Genomic DNA, 20,293 nt, shown 5'->3' with positions numbered 1-20,293 from the left:
GCTGTATATTTCCCACCTGTATTAGACATTCCAAAATGCATTACCTCACATTTGTCCGGTTCACCTTCAAAAGCGAGTAATTACTAGTTGTATCAGTGATGCCAGCAATGAGAATTGCAATAGTAAATCTATCCCACTCAGTATGATATTTTTATTGATGTTCAGTATTTTTAACCTCAATGAAATTAACCGGATTTTCTTTGTTTTGCTGCTATCTCAAAATGCAACCTGATTTTGCTATCAAACTCTTGATTTGATACGCGGTTAATTGCACTCATGAAATTGTGCATCCCTGTGGGTTGCGGGATGTGCGTGTCACGAGCTAACTTAAGAGACTGTGGGAGTGGGGTTGCATGTCTGCCAGACCAGGTAAAGACAGAAGTTTTCCTTCCCTGAAAGAGTTTTACAACAATAGCTACATGGTCATCTTTTAATTCCAGATTGTTATTGAATTCAAATGTCACCATTTGCCGTGATTACTCTGATTACTCGTAGAGTGAGAATGCGACTGAGGTCTCAATTGTTGTTGAATTACAGAATTCCTACTGTACAAGAGACTCAATGGGACCTTTTCTTATTTCTTTTGCCACAGAACCACTAAGAACTCCACGGATATATTTTGATCAGTCGACGGGAGTGTACGTAGAAGGAGAAACCGCTACTGTTTCCTGCACCTTCAACAGAGAATATCACCATGAAATCATCTTCTTTTACAGAGATAATCAGCTGCTGCCCTCTCATCAACTCTTCAGAAAGGAAAACTCTGCAATATTCAAAATCGTGGGGATCAGTCAAGGAGGGAGGTACCAATGCAAATACGGAACAACGATCAAAAGAAGATGGTTAGAATCACAACTCAGTCAGCCTATAATAGTGTCTATAGCCGGTGAGTGAAGGGGGAGTCAACATTGCTCAAAAACCAAAAGAAGTGATGTTAAAAACAAACACAGGAGTACATTGCCTCTCGTCTACAAAACCAACCCGTCATTAATAGCCAATTTTACATCTATTTTGCTGCTTCACTTTCGTCCCGTGGAATTGCATTTTAATGAAGAATCTATGATTAAGATAAATCAAACATCCTGAGGAAGACAATGTGTACAAGGGGCAAAATCCTCCGGCCTCCCAGCCTTGTGCTTCTTGGGGATTGGCAGCAGAGCACCGGTCGCGAGCGGCGGGATCCTCTGCTCCGGCCGCGGTCAATTGGATTTCCCATCGCAGCCACACCATGCTACGGGAAGCCCGCGGGCGGGAGTGCGCTTGGCTGTCGTGATGGGAAAATCACACCACCAGCAACCGGCCGGAGAATTCCAAACAACACGGGAAGCACGTGAGCATAATTGCTTCACAGCTCCAGGGTCCCAGGTTCCATTCCTGGCTTGAGTCACTGTCTGTGCGGAGGCTGCACGTTCTCCCCGTGTGTGCGTGGGTTTCCTCCGGGTGCTCCGGTTTTCTCCCACAGTCCAAAGATGTGCAGGTTAGGTGGATTGGCCATGCTAACTCCAAAATTGCGCTCAGTGTTGGGTGGGGTTACTGAGTTTATGGGGGTAGGGTGGAGGTGTGGACGTGGGTGGAGTGCTCTTTCCAAGAGCCGGTGCAGACTAGATGCACCGAATGGCCTCCTTCTGCACTGTAAATTCAATGATATGATTCTATGACCATCAAGCGCACTTACCTCACCAGATACTGACTTCACCAGAACACTGACCCCAGCAAGACGCTGACCACACCAGAAACTGACCTCACCAGAACACTGACCCCAGCAAGACGCTGACTTCACCAATACACTGACCTCACCGGAACACTGACCTCACCAGAACACTGACCCCAGCAAGACCCTGACCTCACCAAAACACTGACCTCACCAATACACTGACCTCACTGGAACACTGACCTCACCAATACACTGACCTCACTGGAACACTGACCTCACCAATACACTGACCTCACTGGAACACTGACCTCACCAATACACTGACCTCACTGGAACACTGACCTCACCAATACACTGACCTCACCGGAACACTGACCTCACCAATATACTGACCTCACCGGAATACTGACCTCACCAATACACTGACCCCAGCAAGACGCTGACCTCACCAAAACACTGACCTCACCAATACATTGATCTGACAAATACACTGACCTCACTAAAGCACTGACTTCACCAATACACTGACCTCACCTACACACTGATCTCACTAATATACTGACCAATACACTGACTTCACCTACTTAAGCCCACAACTCTCCCCTGCCCCAGTAACCCACTTACTCCACCTATCGTTTTTGGGCACTAAGGGACAGTTTTATGAGTTCCTAATAGGATTTTGGTTTTCTGAAGAAGTTTTTGAATGATTGCTTGTTTATTTTGACAACTTTAAGAACATTTAATATGATTAAGCTTTTTTTTTAATGGAGATGAATGAGTGTGTTTATATTGACAGTTTAATGAGCATCTCAAAGACTTCTCAATTTTTTTTAGGGCTCATTTGTTCTGTTCCTGGGTGAGAGTGTGTGATGGAGGAATGCTGGGGATATGAGCGGGCATGGAGGATGGGGGAATTCCTTGGGAACTGAGGTGGATCTGCTATCCTTTCCGCCTTGCCAAACACCCACCTCTATTTCTGCCGCTCCCTTGCTTCCGGAGATGGCAGCCCAAACTTCAGTCACCCTTGAAATTCCACCATGAAATAGGCCGGCACTGCCAGGCATCGGGAGTATCGAGTAACGGCTCGATTCACGATTCCTTCCTCAGACGCTCAGAAACGTGTCCATCCTCACAGAGTCAGTGTCCCCTCCGCGGGATACTTTTTCCTTGTCTACCTGATCTAAACCTAATTTGCGTAATTTGGTCACCTCCATCAGATCATCATTAATCTTTTCCAACATAAGCTTGCAGCTAAAACCCGTCACCTGAGAATTGTCGACACCAGATTTGAATGGAATTCTCTGTTTTGGGGTCTACTGGAGTTTTCCAAAGGTTGATCATAACTTCCCTGTTTCTCCTTATTTTACCACAGATCCACTAACAACCCCCGGGATTTCACTCGATCAATCGACTGGGGTGTATTTGGAAGGAGAGATGGTCACAATTACTTGCGAAGGGGACAGAGAATATAATGGTCGACGCTTCTACTTTTATAAAGATAGCCAAGAGCTCACATCTCATCAAGTTCTCATACGGGAGAACAAGGGATCATTTCCAATTACTCGCCAGAACCAGGCAGGACGCTATCAATGCAAATATGGAAACTCCGTTAAAACAAGGTGGTTAGAATCTGCACCCAGTGATGCTATAACAGTCACTGTCGCAGGTAAGTCCAGATAAACACAGAGGATCAGATGTTTGTACATAACTTAAACTACTTCAAACATTCACACATTCATGCTTCGTACACGGATGGGGGGTCTCCAAGTCTGATATTGGAGAGGTTCACAGTAACAAGAACATCTCAACACACATCAGGATGAAAAGGGCAGCCCAGCATCAGTCAAGGTAAGTATTCATATTCATAGAACATAGAACATTACAGCACAGCACGGGCCCTTCGGCCCTCGATGTTGTGCCGACCTGTGAAACCATCTGAAGCTTATCTGACCTACACTATTCCATTTTCATCCATATGTCTATCCAGTGACCACTTAACTGCCCTTAAAGTTGGCGAGGCTACTACTGTTGCAGGCAGGGCGTTCCAAACCCCTACTACTCTCTGAGTAAAGAAACTGCCTCTGACATCTGTCCTATATCTACCACCCATCAATTTAAACCTATGTCCCCTCGTGTTGGTCATCACCATCCGAGGAAAGAGACTCTCACTGTCCACCCTATCTAACCCTCTGACTATCTTATATGTCTCTATTAAGTCACCTCTCAGCCTTCTCCTCTCTAACGAAAACAACCTTAAGTCCCTGAGCCTTTCCTCGAAAGACCTTCCCTCCATACCAGGCAACATCCGAGTAAATCTCCTCTGAAACCTTTCCAAAGCTTCCACATCCTTCCTATAATGTGGTGACCAGAACTGCACGCAGTACTCCAGGAGTGGCCGCACCAGAGTTATGTACAGCTGCAGCATGACCTTGTGGCTCCGAAACTCAATCCCCCCTACTGATAAAGGATAGCACACCATATGCCTTCTTGACAGCCCTGTTAACCTGGGTGGCAACTTTCAGGGATTTATGTATCTGGATGTCGAGATCTCTCTGTTCATCTACACTACCAAGAATCTTGCCATTAGCCCAGTACTCTGCATTGCTGTTACTCCTTCCAAAGTGAACCACCTCACACTTTTCCGCATTAAACTCCATCTGCCACCTCTCAGCCCAGCTCTGCAGCTTAGCTATGTCCCTCTGTATCCTATAACATCCTTCAGCACTATCCACAACTCCACCGACCTTCGTGTCATCTGCAAATTTACTAACCCATCCTTCTACACCCTCTTCCAGGTCATTTATAAAAATGACAAACAGCAGTGGCCCCAAAACAGATCCTTGCGGTACACCACTAGTAACTGAACTCCAGAATGAACATTTGCCATCAACCACCCTCTGTCTTCTTTCAGCTAGCCAATTACTGATCCAAACCGCTAAATTACCTTCAATCCCACACTTCCTTATTTTCTGCAATAGCCTACCGTGGGGAACCTTATCAAACGCCTTACTGAAATCCATATACACCACATCAACCGCTTTACCCTCATCCACCTGTTTGGTTACCTTCTGAAAAAACTCAATAAGGTTTGTGAGGCATGACCTACCCTTCACAAAACCGTGTTGAGTATCGCTAATCAACTTCTTCTTTTCAAAATGATTATAACCCCTATCGCTTATAACCTTTTCCAACATTTTACCCACAACCGAAGTAAGGCTCACAGGTCTATAATTGCCAGGGTTGTCTCTACTCCCCTTCTTGAACAAGGGGACAACATTTGCTATCCTCCAGTCTTCCGGCACTATTCCTGTCGACAAAGACGACATAAAGATCAAGGGCAAAGGCTCTGCAATCTCCTCCCTGGCTTCCCAGAGAATCTTAGGATAAATCCCATCTGGCCCAGGGGACTTATCTATTTTTACACTTTCCAAAATTTCTAACACCTCCTCCTTGTGAACCTCAATTCCATCTAGCCTGGTCGACTGTACCTGAGTATTCTTCTCGACAACATTGTCTTTCTCCAGTGTAAACACTGATGAAAAATATCCATTTAACGCTTCCCCTATCTCCTCTGATTCCACACACAACTTTCCACTACTATCCTTGATTGGCCCTAATCTTACTCTAGTCATTCTTTTGTTCCTGATATACCTATAGAAAGCCTTAGGGTTTTCCTTGATCCTATCCGCCAACGACATTTCGTGTCCTCTCCTCGCTCTTCTTAACTCTCCCTTCAGGTCCTTCCTGGCTAACTTGTCACTCTCAAGTGCCCTAACTGAGCCTTCATGTCTCATCCTAACATAAGCCTTCTTCTTCCTCTTGACAAGTTCTTCAACTTTTTTAGTAAACCACGGTTCCCTTGCTCGACAACTTCCTCCCTGCCTGACAGGTACATACTTATCAAGGACACGCAGTAGCTGTTCCTTGAAAAAGCTCCACATTTCGATTGTACCCATCCCCTGCAGTTTCCTTCCCATCCTATACATCCTATATCTTACCGAATACCATCATAATTGCCTTTTCCCCAGCTATAATTCTTGCCTTGCGGTATATACCTATCCCTGCCCATTGCTAAAGTAAACATAACCGAATTGTGATCACTATCACCAAAGTGCTCACCTACATCTAAATCTAACGCCTGGCCGGGTTCATTACCCAGTACCAAATCCAATGTGGCCTCGCCCCTTGTTGGCCTATCTACATACTGTGTCAGAAAACCCTCCTGCACACACTGCACAAAAACTGACCCATCTATAGTACTCAAACTATAGTATTTCCAGTCAATATTTGGAAAGTTAAAGTCCACCATAACAACTACCCTGTTACTCTCGCTCCTGTCGAGAATTTTCTTTGCAATCCTTTCCTCTAAATCTCTGGAACTATTCGGAGGTCTATAGACAACTCCCAACAGGGTTACCTCTCCTCTCCTGTTCCTAACCTCGGATCATACTACCTCAGTAGACGAGTCCTCAAACGTCCTTTCGACCGCCGTAATACTTTCCTTGATTAACAATGCCACACCCCCCCCCCCCCCCCCTCCTCTTTTAACATCTTCTCTGTTCTTACAGAAACATCTAAATCCTGGAACCTGCAACAACCATTCCTGTCCCTGCTCTACCCAAGTCTCCGAAATCGCCACAACATCGAGATCCCAGGTACCAACCCATGCTGCAAGCTCACGCACCTTATTCCGGATTCTCCTGGTGTTGAAGTAGAGTCGACACACTTCAAACCAGCGTCTTGCTTGCCAGTGCCCTCTTTCGAACTTTTAACCCTATCCCTGATCTCACTACTCTCAACATCCTGTACACTGGGACTACAATTTAGGTTCCTATCCCCCTGCTGAATTAGTTTAACCCGTCCCCCCCCACCCCCCGAAGAGCACTAGCAAATCTGCCCCCCAGGATATTGGTACCCCTCTGGTTCAGGTGAAGACCATCCTGTTTGTAGAGGTCCCACCTACCCCAGAATGAGCCCCAATTATCCAGGAAACCAAAACCCTCCCTCCTGCACCATCCCTGTAGCCACGTGTTCAACTCCTCTCTCTCCTTATTTCTCACTTCGCTAACACGTGGCACGGGTAACAACCCAGAGATAACAACTCTGTTTGTTCTAGCTCTCAGCTTCCACCCTTGCTCCCTGAATTTCTGTCTCAAATCCCCATCTCTCTTCCTACCTATGTCGTTGGTACCTATGTGGACCACGACTTGGGGCTGCTCCCCCTCCCCCTTAAGGTTCCCAAAAACACGATCAGAGACATCACGAACCCTGGCACCTGGGAGGCAACACACCAACCGTGATTCTCTTTCGTTCCCACAGAACCTCCTGTCTGTTCCTCTAACTATGGAGTCCCCAATGGCAAGTGCACTGTTCCTCTTCTCCCCTTCTGAGCAACAGGGACAGACTCTGTGCCAGAGACCTGTGCCCCATTGCTTACCCCTGGTAAGTCGCCCCCCGCAACAGTACCCAAAACGGTATACTTGTTATAGAGGGGAACGACCACAGGGGATCCCTGCACCGCCTGCCGGTTCCCTCTCCCTGCCCTGACGGTAACCCATCTACCTTCTTCTTTTACCTGAGGTGTGACTACCTCCCTGTAACTCCTCTCAATAACCCCCTCCGCCTCCCGAATGATCCGAAGTTCATCCAGCTCCAGGTCCCTAAAGCGGTTCTCGAGGAGCTGGAGTTGGGTGCACTTCCCGCAGATGTAGTCAGCGGGGACACTCGAGGTGAACCTTTCTCCCACATTCTGCAGGAGGAACAGTCAACTGCCCTAGCCTCCATTCCCACTGAACTAACATCCCAACTACTGAAAACTAAAAAAAAACTTGTTAGTTTAGCAATCTGACAGACAGAACTTTGTTTTTTGGTTAGAGGAGGAGGATGGGTGGGAGACACTACGCAAGTAGTGTTTCGGGTAAAGCTGTCACTCGAGAACAGCCCCTTCACAAACCACCTTCAACTTACGCTGACCGTACTGCACGTATGCAAATCTCCCCGGAACAGCCAATCAGAAGCTCTGCTCTGCTGCCCTCTGCTGGATGCTTGCCTTCCCTCGAACTCTTCGGGTCACTTGCGCAGGTACACCTTCAACTTACGCTGACCGCACTGCACGTATGCAAATCTCCTCGGAACAGCCAATCAGAAGCTCTGCTCTGCTGCCCTCTGCTGGATGCTTGCCTTCTCTAGATAATGACAGAGCGTAGCTGACGTACTCACGCGACGTGATGACAGATAGAGGGCGGGATTCTCCGTCCTGCTAGCACCGTTTTCCGGTACGGCATCCCCCACCAGCAGCGGGATTCTGCCTTCCTGCAGACAGGTTTTCCCATTGTGACCACCCGACTCCATCGGGAAAGTCGCGGGAGTGAGTGCGCTGCCTGCAAAACCGCTGATCTTGCCAAGTGAGAATCCCGGCAAAAGTATTTCAGTGAGTGAGGGGACGTGTATCACAGAGAGAATGAGGGATAGAGAATTAGGGGGCGTGCCGCGAATAGCCATGTGGATCCCGAAAAGCAGCTCGCTGCGGCACAGTGTGGTCGATAGAAGCCGGGTGACGACACTCCTGGGATCTACCCGGCTCGCAACGCGTTGCTGGATGAAACGTGATCACGCGAGATGTTACAATGCAAATGCTGGCCACTGTGAGCGGGATCACGCTTTAGAAAATCTACCTATTAGAGCGAGGCAGTAAGTCTCACTCTAATGTGCAAATTCCCCAGGTTCCCGAGACTTTGGGATTCATTTCCTTCGATGCACAGACCGCAGGTTAGCACCATTTAGCAGAGCTTCCCACAAGCAGGGAGCAGACGTAACAGCACCTCCCTCCCAGGAGATTGCAGGTCCTCTGGGTTGGATGGCAACCTGACATTGCTGGTGCCACCTGGGAAACATGGCAGTGCCAGCTTCGCACTGCAAAGGAGAGCTGGCGAGAACATAGAACAGTACAGCACAGTGCAGGCCTTTCGGCCCACGATGTTATGCTGACCACGAATCATTATCTAAGATCAACCGAACCTACACTCGTTCAATTTACTGCAGTCCATGTGCCTGTTTAAGAGTTGCTTAAATGTCTCGAATGACTCTGACTCCACCACCTCTGCTGGCAGTGCATTCCACACACCCACCACTCTGTATAAAGAAACTACCTCTGACATCGTCCCTATAGCTTCCTCCAATCACATTCAACTTATGTCCTAGATCTTGTCCTGTGTAATGAGACAGGATTGATTCATGATCTCGTAGTTAGGGATCCTCTCAGAAGGAGCGATCACAATATGGTGGAATTTAAAATACAGATGGAGGGTGAGAAAGTAAAATCAAATACTAGTGTTTTGTGTTTAAACAAAGGAGATTACAAGGGGATGGGAGAAGAACTAGCGAAGGTAGACTGGGAGCTAAGACTTTAAGGTGGAACAGTTGAGGAGCAGTGGAGAACCTTCCAAGCGATTTTCACAGTGCTCAGCAAAGGTTTATACCAACAAAAAGGAAGGACGGTAGAAAGAGGGAAAATCGACCGTGGATATCTAAGGAAATAAGGGAGAGTATCAAATTGAAGGAAAAAGCATATAAGGTGGCAAAGATTGCTGGGAGATTAGAGGACTGGGAAATCTTTAGGGGGCAACAGAAAGCTACTAAAAAAGCTATAAAGAAGAGTAAGATAGAGTATGAGAGTAAACTTGCTCAGAATATAAAAACAGACAGTAAAAGTTTTTACAAATATATAAAACAAAAAAGAGTGGCTAAGGTAAATATTGGTCCTTTAGAGGATGAGAAGGGAGTTTTAATAATGGGAAATGAGGAAATAGCTGAGGAACTGAACAGGTTTTTTGGGTCGGTCTTCACAGTGGAAGACACAAATAACATGCCAGCGACTGATAGAAATGAGGCTATGACAGGTGAGGACCTTGAGAGGATTGTTATCACTAAGGAGGTAGTGATGGGCAAGCTAATGGGGCTAAAGGTAGACAAGTCTCTTGGCCCTGATGGAATGCATCCCAGAGTGCTAAAAGAGATTGCTAGGGAAATTGCAGATGCACTAGTGATAATTTACCGAAATTCACTAGACTCTGGGGTGGTCCCGGTGGATTGGAAATTAGCAAACGTGACGCCACTGTTTAAAAAAGGAGGTAGGCAGAAAGCAGGAAATTATAGGCCAGTGAGCTTAACTTTGGTAGTAGGGAAGATGCTGGAATCTATCATCAAGGAAGAAATAGCGAGGCATCTGGATAGAAATTGTCCAATTGGGCAAACGCATTCCTAACTAATTTAGTGGAATTTTTTAAGGACATTACCAGTGCAGTAGATAATGGGGAGCCGATGGATGTGGTATATCTGGATTTCCAGAAAGCCTTTGACAAGGTGCCACACAAAAGGTTGCTGCATAAGATAAAGATGCATGGCATTAAGAGTAAAGTAGTAGCATGGATAGAGGATTGGTTAATTAATAGAAAGCAAAGAGTGGGGATTAATGGGTGTTTCTCTGGTCGGCAATCAGTAGCTAGTGGTGTCCCTCAGGGATCCGTGTTGGGCCCACAATTGTTCACAGTTTACATAGATGATTTGGAGTTGGGGACCAAGGGCAATGTGTCCAAGTTTGCAGATGACACTAAGATGAGTGGTAAAGCGAAAAGTACAGAGGATACTGGAAGTCTGCAGAGGGATTTGGATAGGATAAGTGAATGGGCTAGGGTCTGGCAGATGAAATACAATGTTGAAAAATGTGAGGTTATCCATTTTGGTAGGAATAACAGCAAACGGGATTATTATTTAAACGATAAAATATTAAAGCATGCTGCTGTGCAGAGAGACTTGGGTGTGCTAGTGCATAAGTCACAGAAGGTTGGTTTATAGGTGCAACAGGTGATTAAGAAGGCAAATGGAATTTTGTCCTTCATTGCTAGAGAGATGGAGTTTAAGACTAGGGAGGTTATGTTCCAATTGTATAAGGTGTTAGTGAGGCCACACCTGGAGTATTGTGTTCAGTTTTGGTCTCCTTACTTGAGAAAGGACGTACTGGCACTGGAGGGTGTGCAGAAGAGATTCACTAGGTTAATCCCAGAGCTGAAGGGGTTGGATTCTGAGGAGAGGCTGAGTAGACTGGGACTGTACTCGTTGGAATTTAGAAGGATGAGGGGGGATCTTATAGAAACATTTAAAATTATGAAGGGAATAGATAGGATAGATGCGGGCAGGTTGTTTCCACTGGCGGGTGAAAGCAGAACTAGGGGACATAGCCTCAAAATAAGGGGAAGTAGATTTAGGGCTGAGTTTAGGAGGAACTTCTTCACCCAAAGGGTTGTGAATCTATGGAATTCCTTGCCCAGTGAAGCAGTTGAGGCTCCTTCATTACATGTTTTTAAGGTAAAGATAGATAGTTTTTTGAAGAATAAAGGGATTAAGGGTTATGGTGTTTGGGCTGGAAAGTGGAGCTGAGTCCACAAAAGATCAGCCATGATCTCATTGAATGGCGGAGCAGGCTCGAGGGGCCAGATGGCCTACTCCTGCTCCTAGTTCTTATGTCCTTATGTGACAGCAATTTCCACCCTGGGGAAAAGTCTCTGGCTATCCACTCTATCCATGTCTCTCATCATCTTGTACGCCTCTGGCAAGTGAAATGAAAATGATAATGAAAATCACTTATTGTCACGAGTAGGCTTCAATGAAGTTACTGTGAAAAGCTCCTAGTCGCCACATTCTGGCGCCTGTCCGGGGAGGCTGGTACGGGAATCGAACCGTGCTGCTGGCCTGCTTGGTCTGCTTTAAAAGCCAATGATTTAGCTGAGTGAGCTAAACCAGCCCCTCTCTTCCTTCTTCGCTCCAGTGAGAAAAGCTCTATCGCTCTCAACCTTTCTTCATAAGACATGCCCGCCAGTCCAGGCAGCATCCTGGTAAATCTCCTCTGTACCCTCTACAAAGCATCCATATCGTTTCAATAATGACGCGACCAGAACTGGACACAATATTCCAACTGTGGTCTAACCAGGTTTTATAAAGCTGCAACAAAACTTCGAGGCTCTTAAACTGTTAAGAAGGCGTATGTTGTGTTGGCTTTCATTAACAACCCTATCAACCTTGGTGGCAACTTTGAGGGATCTATGTACGTGGACCCCAAGATCCCTTAGTTCCTCCACACTTCTAATAACTATGCCTTTAACCCTGTATTCAGCATTCAAATTCGACCTTCCAAAATTAATCACTTAACATTAATCTACATTGACCTTCATCTGCCACTTCTCAGCCCAGCTGTGCATTCTGTCAATGTCTTGTAACCTGCAACAACCCGCAACACTATTTACAACTCGCCCAACCTTCCTGTCACCAGCAAAATTACTAACCCACCCATCCACTTGTTCATTTATAAAAACCATTTGTGGTCCCAGAACAGATCCCTGCGGGACATCACTGGTCACCGGCCTCCAGGCGGAATACTTTCCATCAACTACCACTCTTCTTTAGGCCAGTCAATTCTGTACCCAGACAGCCAAATTTCCCTATATCGCATGACCCCTAACTTTCTGAATGAACCTACCATGGGGAACCTTATTACATACCTTACTGAAATCCATATACACCACATCGACTGCCCGACCTTCATCAATGTGCCTCGTCACATCCTTAAAGAATTCAATGAGGCTTGTGAGGCAAGACCTGCCCCTCACAAAGCCATGCTGACTATCACTAATCAAACAATGCTATTCTAAATAATCATATATCCTATCTCTCATAATCCTTTCCAAGATTTTGCTCACCACATACGTAAGACTGTAATTCCCAGGGATTTCCCTATTCCATTTCTTGAACAGAGGAACAACATTCGCCTCCCTCCAATCATCTGGTGCTTCTCCAGTGGAGAGCGAGGACGCAAAGATCATCGACAATGGTGCAGCAATCTCCTCCCTCGCTTCCCGAATATCCCGTGTAAATCCCGTCAAGCCCAGGGGACTTATCTATCCTGATACTTTTCAAAATTTCCAGCACATTCTCCTTCTTAATATCAACCTGTTTGAGTCGATAAGCCTGGTTCACACTGTTCTCATGAGCAACAAGGTCCCTCTCTCTGGTGAAAACTGAAGCAAAATATTCATTCAGGGCCTCCTCTATCTCCTCAAGTCCACAAGTTTCCTTTGGGGTTTTCCATAATGCTTCCCGCCAGAGCTTTTTCATGCCCCCTTCTAACTCTCCTGAGTCCATTTTTGAGTTTATTCCTGGTACCTTGTGACCCTCTAGAGCCATGCCAGATCCTTGCTTCCTCAACCTTACGTAAGATTCATTCTTCCTCTTGACTAGAAGCTCCTCTTCTCTTGTCATCCAAGGCTCCTTCACCTTACCATTCCTTCCTCGTCTCAGTGAGACAAAACTATTCAGCACTCGCAAGTGCTCCTTAAACAACCCAACATTACTGTTGTGCATTTCCCCAAGAAAAATTGTCCCCATTTTATGCTCCTCAGCTCCTCTCTAATAGCAGTATAATTTCCCCTCCTCCAATTAAATACCTTCCCATACGTGTAGTGTCTCCCACCACAGACAGTGGTGATAAGGAGCAGCAGCCTTCAGATTTTCGATGAGAGCAGTGGCGAGGGGTCGTTGGGAAGGTACGTTTACCTCTTTAAAACTTTAAAAACTTACCTTGAAGAGTGACATCACAGCAAGCAATGATCTGATTGGCTGGTAAGGAAAGAACTCCAATTAGCAGCAGCTGGGAGAAATTTAACTCTTCGTGTGTTGGTGAGTATTGTGATTGGTAAGTAACACGTTATTCCTTTCACTTATTAATTATTTGATATTAAATTTGTAGTCAGTTATGGTAAAGGGTAAAAATGGCAGGAGATCTCAGACCCGTGTCATGCTCCTCGTGCTCATTGTGGGAGTTAAGGGACGCGGCCGGTGCCCCTGACTCCTTCATGTGCGGGAAGTGTGTCCAGCTGCAGCTCCTGTTAGACCACATGACGGCTCTGGAGCTGCGGATGGACTCACTTTGGAGCATCCGCAATGCTGAGGAGGTTGTGGATAGCACATTCAGTGAGTTGGTCACACCGCAGATTAGGATTGGTGAGGGAGACAGGGAATGGGTGACCAAAAGGCAGAAAAAGAGCAGGAAGGCAGTGCAGGTGACCCCTGCGGTCATCTCCCTCCAAAACAGGTATACCGTTTTGGATACTGTTGGGGGAGATGACTCACCAGGGGAAGGCAGTAGTAGCCAGGCTCATGGCACCGTGGCTAGCTCTGCTATACAGAAGGGCAGGAAAAAGACTGGCAGGGCTATAGTCATAGGGGATTCAATTGCAAGGGGAGTAGACAGGCGTTTCTGTGGTCGAAAACTAGACTCCCGAATGGTTTGTTGCCTCCCGGGTGCACGGGTCAGGGGTGTCTCAGATCGGCTGCAGGACACACTGAAGGGGGATGGTGAACAACCAGTTGTCGTGGTGCATATAGGCACCAACGATATAGGTAAAAAATGGGATGAGGTCCTACAATCAGAATTTAGGGAGTTCGGAGATAAGTTAAAAAGTAGGACCTCAAAGGTAATAATCTCAGGATTGCTACCAGTGCCACGGGACAGTCAGAGGACAAATTCAAGAACAGTCAGAATGAATACGTGGCTTGAGAGATGGTGCAGGAGGGAGGGGTTCAGACTTTTGGGACTTTGGAACCGGTTCTGGTGGCGGTGGCACCATTACAAGCCGGATGGTCTACACCTGGGCAGGACTGGAACCAATGTCCGAGGGGGTGCTTTTGCTAACACTGTTGCGGAGGTTTTAAACTAATGTGGCAGGGGATGGGAACCAGATTAGGAAGTTAGAGGTCAGTTAAGAGGCAGTAACTAAAGCCAGTAAGGTACTAGATAATAAACTCAACGTGACTAAGGGGAAGAGTAGACAGGGAAGGGATGCTGAACGCAAAGGGACAGGTGGTCTGAGGTGCATATGTTTTAATGCGAGAAGTGTAGCAGGTCAGGCAGATGAATTTAGGGCTTGGATCAGTACCTGGGAATATGATGTTATTGGTATTACTGAGACTTGGTTGAGGGAAGGGCAGGACTGGCAATGGAATATCCCAGGGTATAGATGCTTCAGGAGGGATAGAGAGGGAGGTAGAAGGGGTGGAGGAGTTGCATTGCTAGTCAGGGATGATATCACAGCTGTGATTAAGGAGGAAACTATGGAGGATTCGAGCACTGAGGCAATATGGGTGGAGCTAAGAAATAGGAAGGGTGCAGTAACATTGTTGAGACTTTACTACAGGCCTCCCAAAAGCGAGCATGAAGTAGAGGTACAAATATGCAGACAGATTATAGAATATTTTTGGAGCAATAGTGGTTGTGATGGGAGATTTTAACTTCCCCAACATTGATGGTTGTGATGGGAGATTTTAACTTCCCCAACATTGAATAGGACTCTGTAGTGTTGGAGGTGTAAATGGAGCAGTTTCTAAGGAGCATCCAGGAGAGTTTCTTACAGCAGTATGTAAATAGCCCAACTCGGGAAGGGGCCATACTGGACCTGGTATTGGGGAATGATCCCGGCCAGGTGGTTGATGTTTCAGTTGCTGATTACTTTGGGAATAGCGATCACAATTCCGTAAGTTTTAGAATACTCACGGACTGGAGAGTGGTCCTAAAGGAAGAGTGCTAAATTGGGGAAATGCAGAGTACAACAAAATTCGGCAGGAGCTAGGGGATGTGGATTGGGAGCAGCTGTTTAAGGGTAAATCCACATTTGAAATGCGGGAGTCTTTTAAGGAAAGGTTGATTAGAGTGCAGGACAGACATGTCCCTGCAAAAATGAGGGATAGAAATGGCAAGATTAGGGAACCATGGATGACGGGTGGAATTGTGAGACTAGCTAAAATGAAAAAGGACGCATACATAAGATCGAGGCAACTCAAAACTGATGAAGCTTTGGAGGGATATCGGGAAAGTAAGACGAATCTCAAACGTGCAATAAAGAGGGCTAAAAGGGGTCATGAAATATCTTTGGCTAACACGGTTAAGGGAAATCCGAAAGCCTTTTATTCATATGTAAGGAGCAAGAGGGTAACTAGAGAAAGGATTGGCCCACTGAAAGACAGAAGAGGGAATTTATGCGTGGAGTCAGAAGAAATGGGTGAGATTCTTAATGAGTACTTTGCATCGGTATTCACCAAGCAGAGGGACAGGACGGATGTTGAGGCTAGGGATGGATGTTTAAATACTCTAGGTCAAGTTGTCGGGAGGGGGGAGTTTTGTGTATTCTAAAAGACATTAAGGTGGACAAGTCCCCAGGACTGGATGGGACCTATCCCAGGTTACTGAGTGAAGCGAGGCTCGATATAGCTGGGGCCTTAACAGATATCTTTGCAGCATCCTTGAGCACGGGTGAGGTCCAGGAGGACTGGAGAATTGCTAATGTTGTCCCTTTGTTTAAGAAGAGTAGCAGGGATAACCCAGGGAATTATAGACCTGTGAGCTTGACGTCAATGGTAGGTAAACTGTTGGAGAAGATACTGAGGGATAGAATCTATTCACATCTGGAAGATAATAGACTTATCAGTGATAGGCAGCATGGTTTTGTGCAGGGAAGGTCATGTCTTACAAACCTAATAGAATTCTTTGAGGAAGTGACAAAGTTAGTTGATGAGGGAAGGGCTGTAGATGTCCTATCCATGGACTTCAGTAAGGCGTTTGATAAAGTTTCCCGTGGCAGGTTTATGGAATAAGCGAAGTTGTATGGATAAAGAAAGGGCTAGGCAACAGGAGGCAGAGAATAGTGGTGGAAGGGAGTGTCTCAAAATGGCGAAGGGTGACTAGCGGTGTTCCACAGGGATCCGTGCTCGGACCACTGTTGTTTGTGATATACATGAACGACCTGGAGGAAGGTATAGGTGGTCTGATTAGCAAGTTTGCAGATGATACTAAGATTGGTGGAGTTGCAGATAGCGAAGAGGACTGTCAGAGAATACAGCAAAATATAGATAGATTGGAGAGTTGGGCAGAGAAATGGCAGATGGAGTTCAATCCAGGCAAATGCGATGTGATGCATTTTGGAAGATCAAATTCAAGAGCGGACTATATGGTCAATGGAAGAGTCCTGGGGAAAATTGATGTGCAGAGAGATCTGGGAGTATACAGCATGCTTGCCTTCATTGGACGGCGTATTGAGTACAAGAGTCAGCAGGACATGTCACAGTTGTATAGGACTTTGGTTAGGCCACATTTGGAATACTGCATGCAGTTCTGGTCGCCACATTACCAGAAGGATGCGGATGCTTTGGAGAGGGTGCAGAGGAGGTTCACCAGGATGTTGCCTGGTATGGAGGGTGCTAGTTATGAAGAAAGGTTGAGTAGATTAGGATTGTTTTCGATGGAAAGACGCAGATTGAGGGGGGACCTGATTGAGGTCTACAAGATTATGAGAGGTATGGACAGGGTGGATAGCAACAAGCTTTTTCCAAGATCGGGGGTGTCAATTACAAGGGGTCACGATTTCAAGGTGAGAGGGAGAAAGTTTAAGGGAGATGTGCGTGGAAAGTTTTTTACGCAGTGGGCGGTGGGTGCCTGGAACACATTGCCAGCGGAGGTGGTAGAGGTGGGCACGATAGCATTATTTAAGATGCATCTAGATAGATATATGAATGGGCGGGGAACAGAGGGAAGTAGACCTTGGAAAATAGGAGACAGGTTTAGATAAAGGATCTGGATAGGCGCAGGCTGGGAGGGCCGAAGGTCCTGTTCCTGTGCTGTAATTTTCTTTGTACTATTTCTGCCTGTTCAAAGCTACACTATCCTCTGATCCATAGCTCTGGTTCTCATAGAAAAACTAGTTGAAACCCTCCCGAAGTGTTCTGGCAAACCTCCCAGCCAGGATATTGGTGCCCCTCCAGTTTAGGTGCAATCCGTCCTTCATGTACATTTCCCACCTTCCCCAAAAGATATCCCAATGATCCACATACCTGAAACCTTCCCTCATGCCCCAGCCGTGTAGCCACGTGTTCAGCTACACTTGCTCTCTGTTCCTTGCCTCATTTGTACGTGGCAACGGTAGCAATCCTGAGATCACTACGCTGCTTGTCCTGCTATTTAGCTTCCAACCGAACATTCTAAAATGCCTTTTTAAGATCCTCACCCCTTTTCTTAGCTATGTTGTTGGTGTCTATGTACACCATGGCTTCTGGTTGCTCCCCCCACCCTTAATAATCCTGCAGACTCGATTCGAGACATCACTGGCCCTGGCACCCGGGAGGCAATATACTTTCCGTGAGTCTCGTTCACGACAACATAATCTCCAAACGTTCCCTTAACCATTTAGTCTCCTAGTGCCCAGATCGAGAGAGCGAGGGATCGAGTGCCCAGAGTGAGAGAGCGAGTGAGCGAAGGATCGAGTGCACCAGAGTGAGAGAGCGAGGGATCGAGTTCCGCAGAACAAGCGAGTGAGTGATTCGGCGCTGATGAGCAACGAAGGGGCGGCAGGGTAGCATGGTGGTTAGCATAAATGCTTCACAGCTCCAGGGTCCCAGGTTCGATTCCCAGCTGGGTCACTGTCTGTGTGGAGTCTGCACGTCCTCCCCCTGTGTGCATGGGTTTCCTCCGGGTGCTCCGGTTTCCTCCCACAGTCCAAAGATGTGCGGGTTAGGTGGATTGGCCATGCTAAATTGCCCGTAGTGTCCTAATAAAAATAAGGTTAAGGGGGGGTTGTTGGTTTACAGGTATAGGGTGGATACGTGGGTTTGAGTAGGGTGATCATGGCTCGGCACAACATTGAGGGCCGAAGGGCCTGTTCTGTGCTGTACTGTTCTATGTTCTATGAAGGGACCAAGCGGCCACAGAGTGAGCGACTGAGGGATTGAGGGCCCCAGAGCGAATGAGTGAGTGAGTGCTGGCGAACAAGCGAGGGACCGAGGGCCCCAGAGTGAGCGACTGAGGGATTGAGCACTGATGAGCAAGCGAGGAACCGAGTGTCCCAGAGTGAGTGAGCAGCTGAGAGATTGAGTGTCAATGAGCGAGTGAATAAGCGAACAATGATATCGGATGCCCCAGTGTGAGGGATCAAGCGAGTGAGTGAGGGATCGAGTGGTCCAGAGTGAAAGAATGAGCACCCAAGGTATCTAGTGCCACCAGAGTGAATGAGCGACGGATCGAGTGTCCAGATTGAGAGAGCCAGTGATCTACTGCTCAGTGACTGAGCGAGGGCTCGAGTGCCCAGAGGGAGTGAGCGAGGGATCGAGTGCCCACAGTGAGTGAGCGACGGATTGAGTGTCCAGTGACAGAGTGAGCGAGGAATAGAGTTCCCAGAGCTAGGGGTCGAATGGCACAGAGTGAGTGAGCGAGGGATCGAGTGCACAGAGCGCAAGATCGAATGTCAAGAGTGGGAGAGCAAGGGATCGAGTTCCAAGAGTGAGTGATCGAGTGATCCAGAGTGAGAGAGCGAGGGATAGAGTGACCAGAGCGAGTGACCAAAGGATCGAGTGAAAAGAGGAAGGGAGATGGGAATGAGTACCAGAGTGATGTGCGAATGGTCGAGTGCCCCAGAGTGAGACAGTGAGGGATCGAACGTCCCGAATGAGAGTGCGAGGGTTCCAGTACCCCAGAGTGAGAGAGTGAGAGATCGAGAGCCCCATTCTGAGAGTGAGGGATCGAGCGCCCAGGGCGAGATTGAATGTTGGAGTGCAAGGCGTCGAGTATCCATAGTGAGTGAGTGAGGGATTGGGTGCCCAAGAGTGAGTGAGCGGGAGAGCGAGGGATCGAGTCTCCAGGGTGAGGGATCTAGTGTCCCAGAGGGAGTGAGCGACGGAGTGAGGGATCGATTGTCCAAAGTGAGAGAGCGAGGGATCGAGTGTCCCCGAGTGAGAGAGCGAGGGATCGAGTGCCCCAGCGTGAGGGATTGACTGCACATAGTGAGTGTGCGCTGGATCGAGTGCCAATATTGAGAGAGCGAGGAATCGAGTACCACAGATTGGGAGATGAGGGATGGAGTGAGGGATCGATTGCCGAGGGAGAGAGCGAGGGATCGAGTTCCGCAGAGTGAGAGAGCGAGCGGTCGAATGTCCCATACCGAGAGAGCGAGGGATCAAGTGCACAAAGTGAGAGAGCGAGGCATGGAGTGTCCCAGATGAGAGAGCGAGGGATCGAGTGTCCAGAGTGAGAGAGCGGGGGATCGAGTGCCCCAGAGTGAGAAAGCGAGCGAACGAGTGCTCCAAAGTGAAAGAGCGACAGATCGAGTGCCACGGAGTGAGTGAACGAGGGAATGAGTGCCCAGAGTGAGTGAGCGGGGGATCGAGTGACCCAGAGAGAGCGAAATATCGACTGCCTAAGGGTGAGTGAACGAGGGAATGAGAGCCCAGAGTGAGTGAGCGAATGATCGAGTGCCCCAGAGTGAGGAATCGAATGCCCACAGTCGTTGTGCGAGGGATCGAGTGCCGAGACTAAGGGATCGTGTGCCCAGAGTCAGAGATCGAAGGATCGAGCACCACAGAATGAGATAGTGACGGATCGAGTGTCCAGGGGGAGCGAGCGCGGGATCGAGTGTCCAGAGTAAGGGAGCGAGGGATCCAGTGCCCCAGAGTGAGTGAGCGAGAGCGAGGGATCCAGTGCCCAGAGTGAGGGATCGAGTGCCCCAGGGTGAGATAGCGAGGCAAAGCTCCAGAGCGAGTGAGCGATGGATG

The 20,293-nt window shown here is 47.5% G+C and overlaps 1 protein-coding gene across 1 annotated transcript in view; it reads left to right on the top strand.

Annotated features, from left to right (window-relative positions):
- LOC119956251 (Fc receptor-like protein 5) overlaps window positions 1-13,471 on the top strand; it is a 108,655-nt gene extending 95,184 nt beyond the window's left edge. The window contains exons 6-8 of the mRNA XM_038783284.1: window positions 593-886; window positions 3,027-3,320; window positions 13,452-13,471. Coding sequence (XP_038639212.1) covers window positions 593-886; window positions 3,027-3,320; window positions 13,452-13,471 — 608 coding nt within the window. The remainder of the gene's footprint in view (window positions 1-592; window positions 887-3,026; window positions 3,321-13,451) is intronic.
- Window positions 13,472-20,293: the final 6,822 nt, after the last annotated feature.

The sequence above is a fragment of the Scyliorhinus canicula genome, chromosome 22, assembly GCF_902713615.1.
Source record: "Scyliorhinus canicula chromosome 22, sScyCan1.1, whole genome shotgun sequence".
Taxonomy (NCBI): domain Eukaryota; kingdom Metazoa; phylum Chordata; class Chondrichthyes; order Carcharhiniformes; family Scyliorhinidae; genus Scyliorhinus; species Scyliorhinus canicula.
The sequence above is the reverse complement of the archived record's forward strand: the minus strand, read 5'-3'. Positions and strand labels throughout refer to the sequence as shown.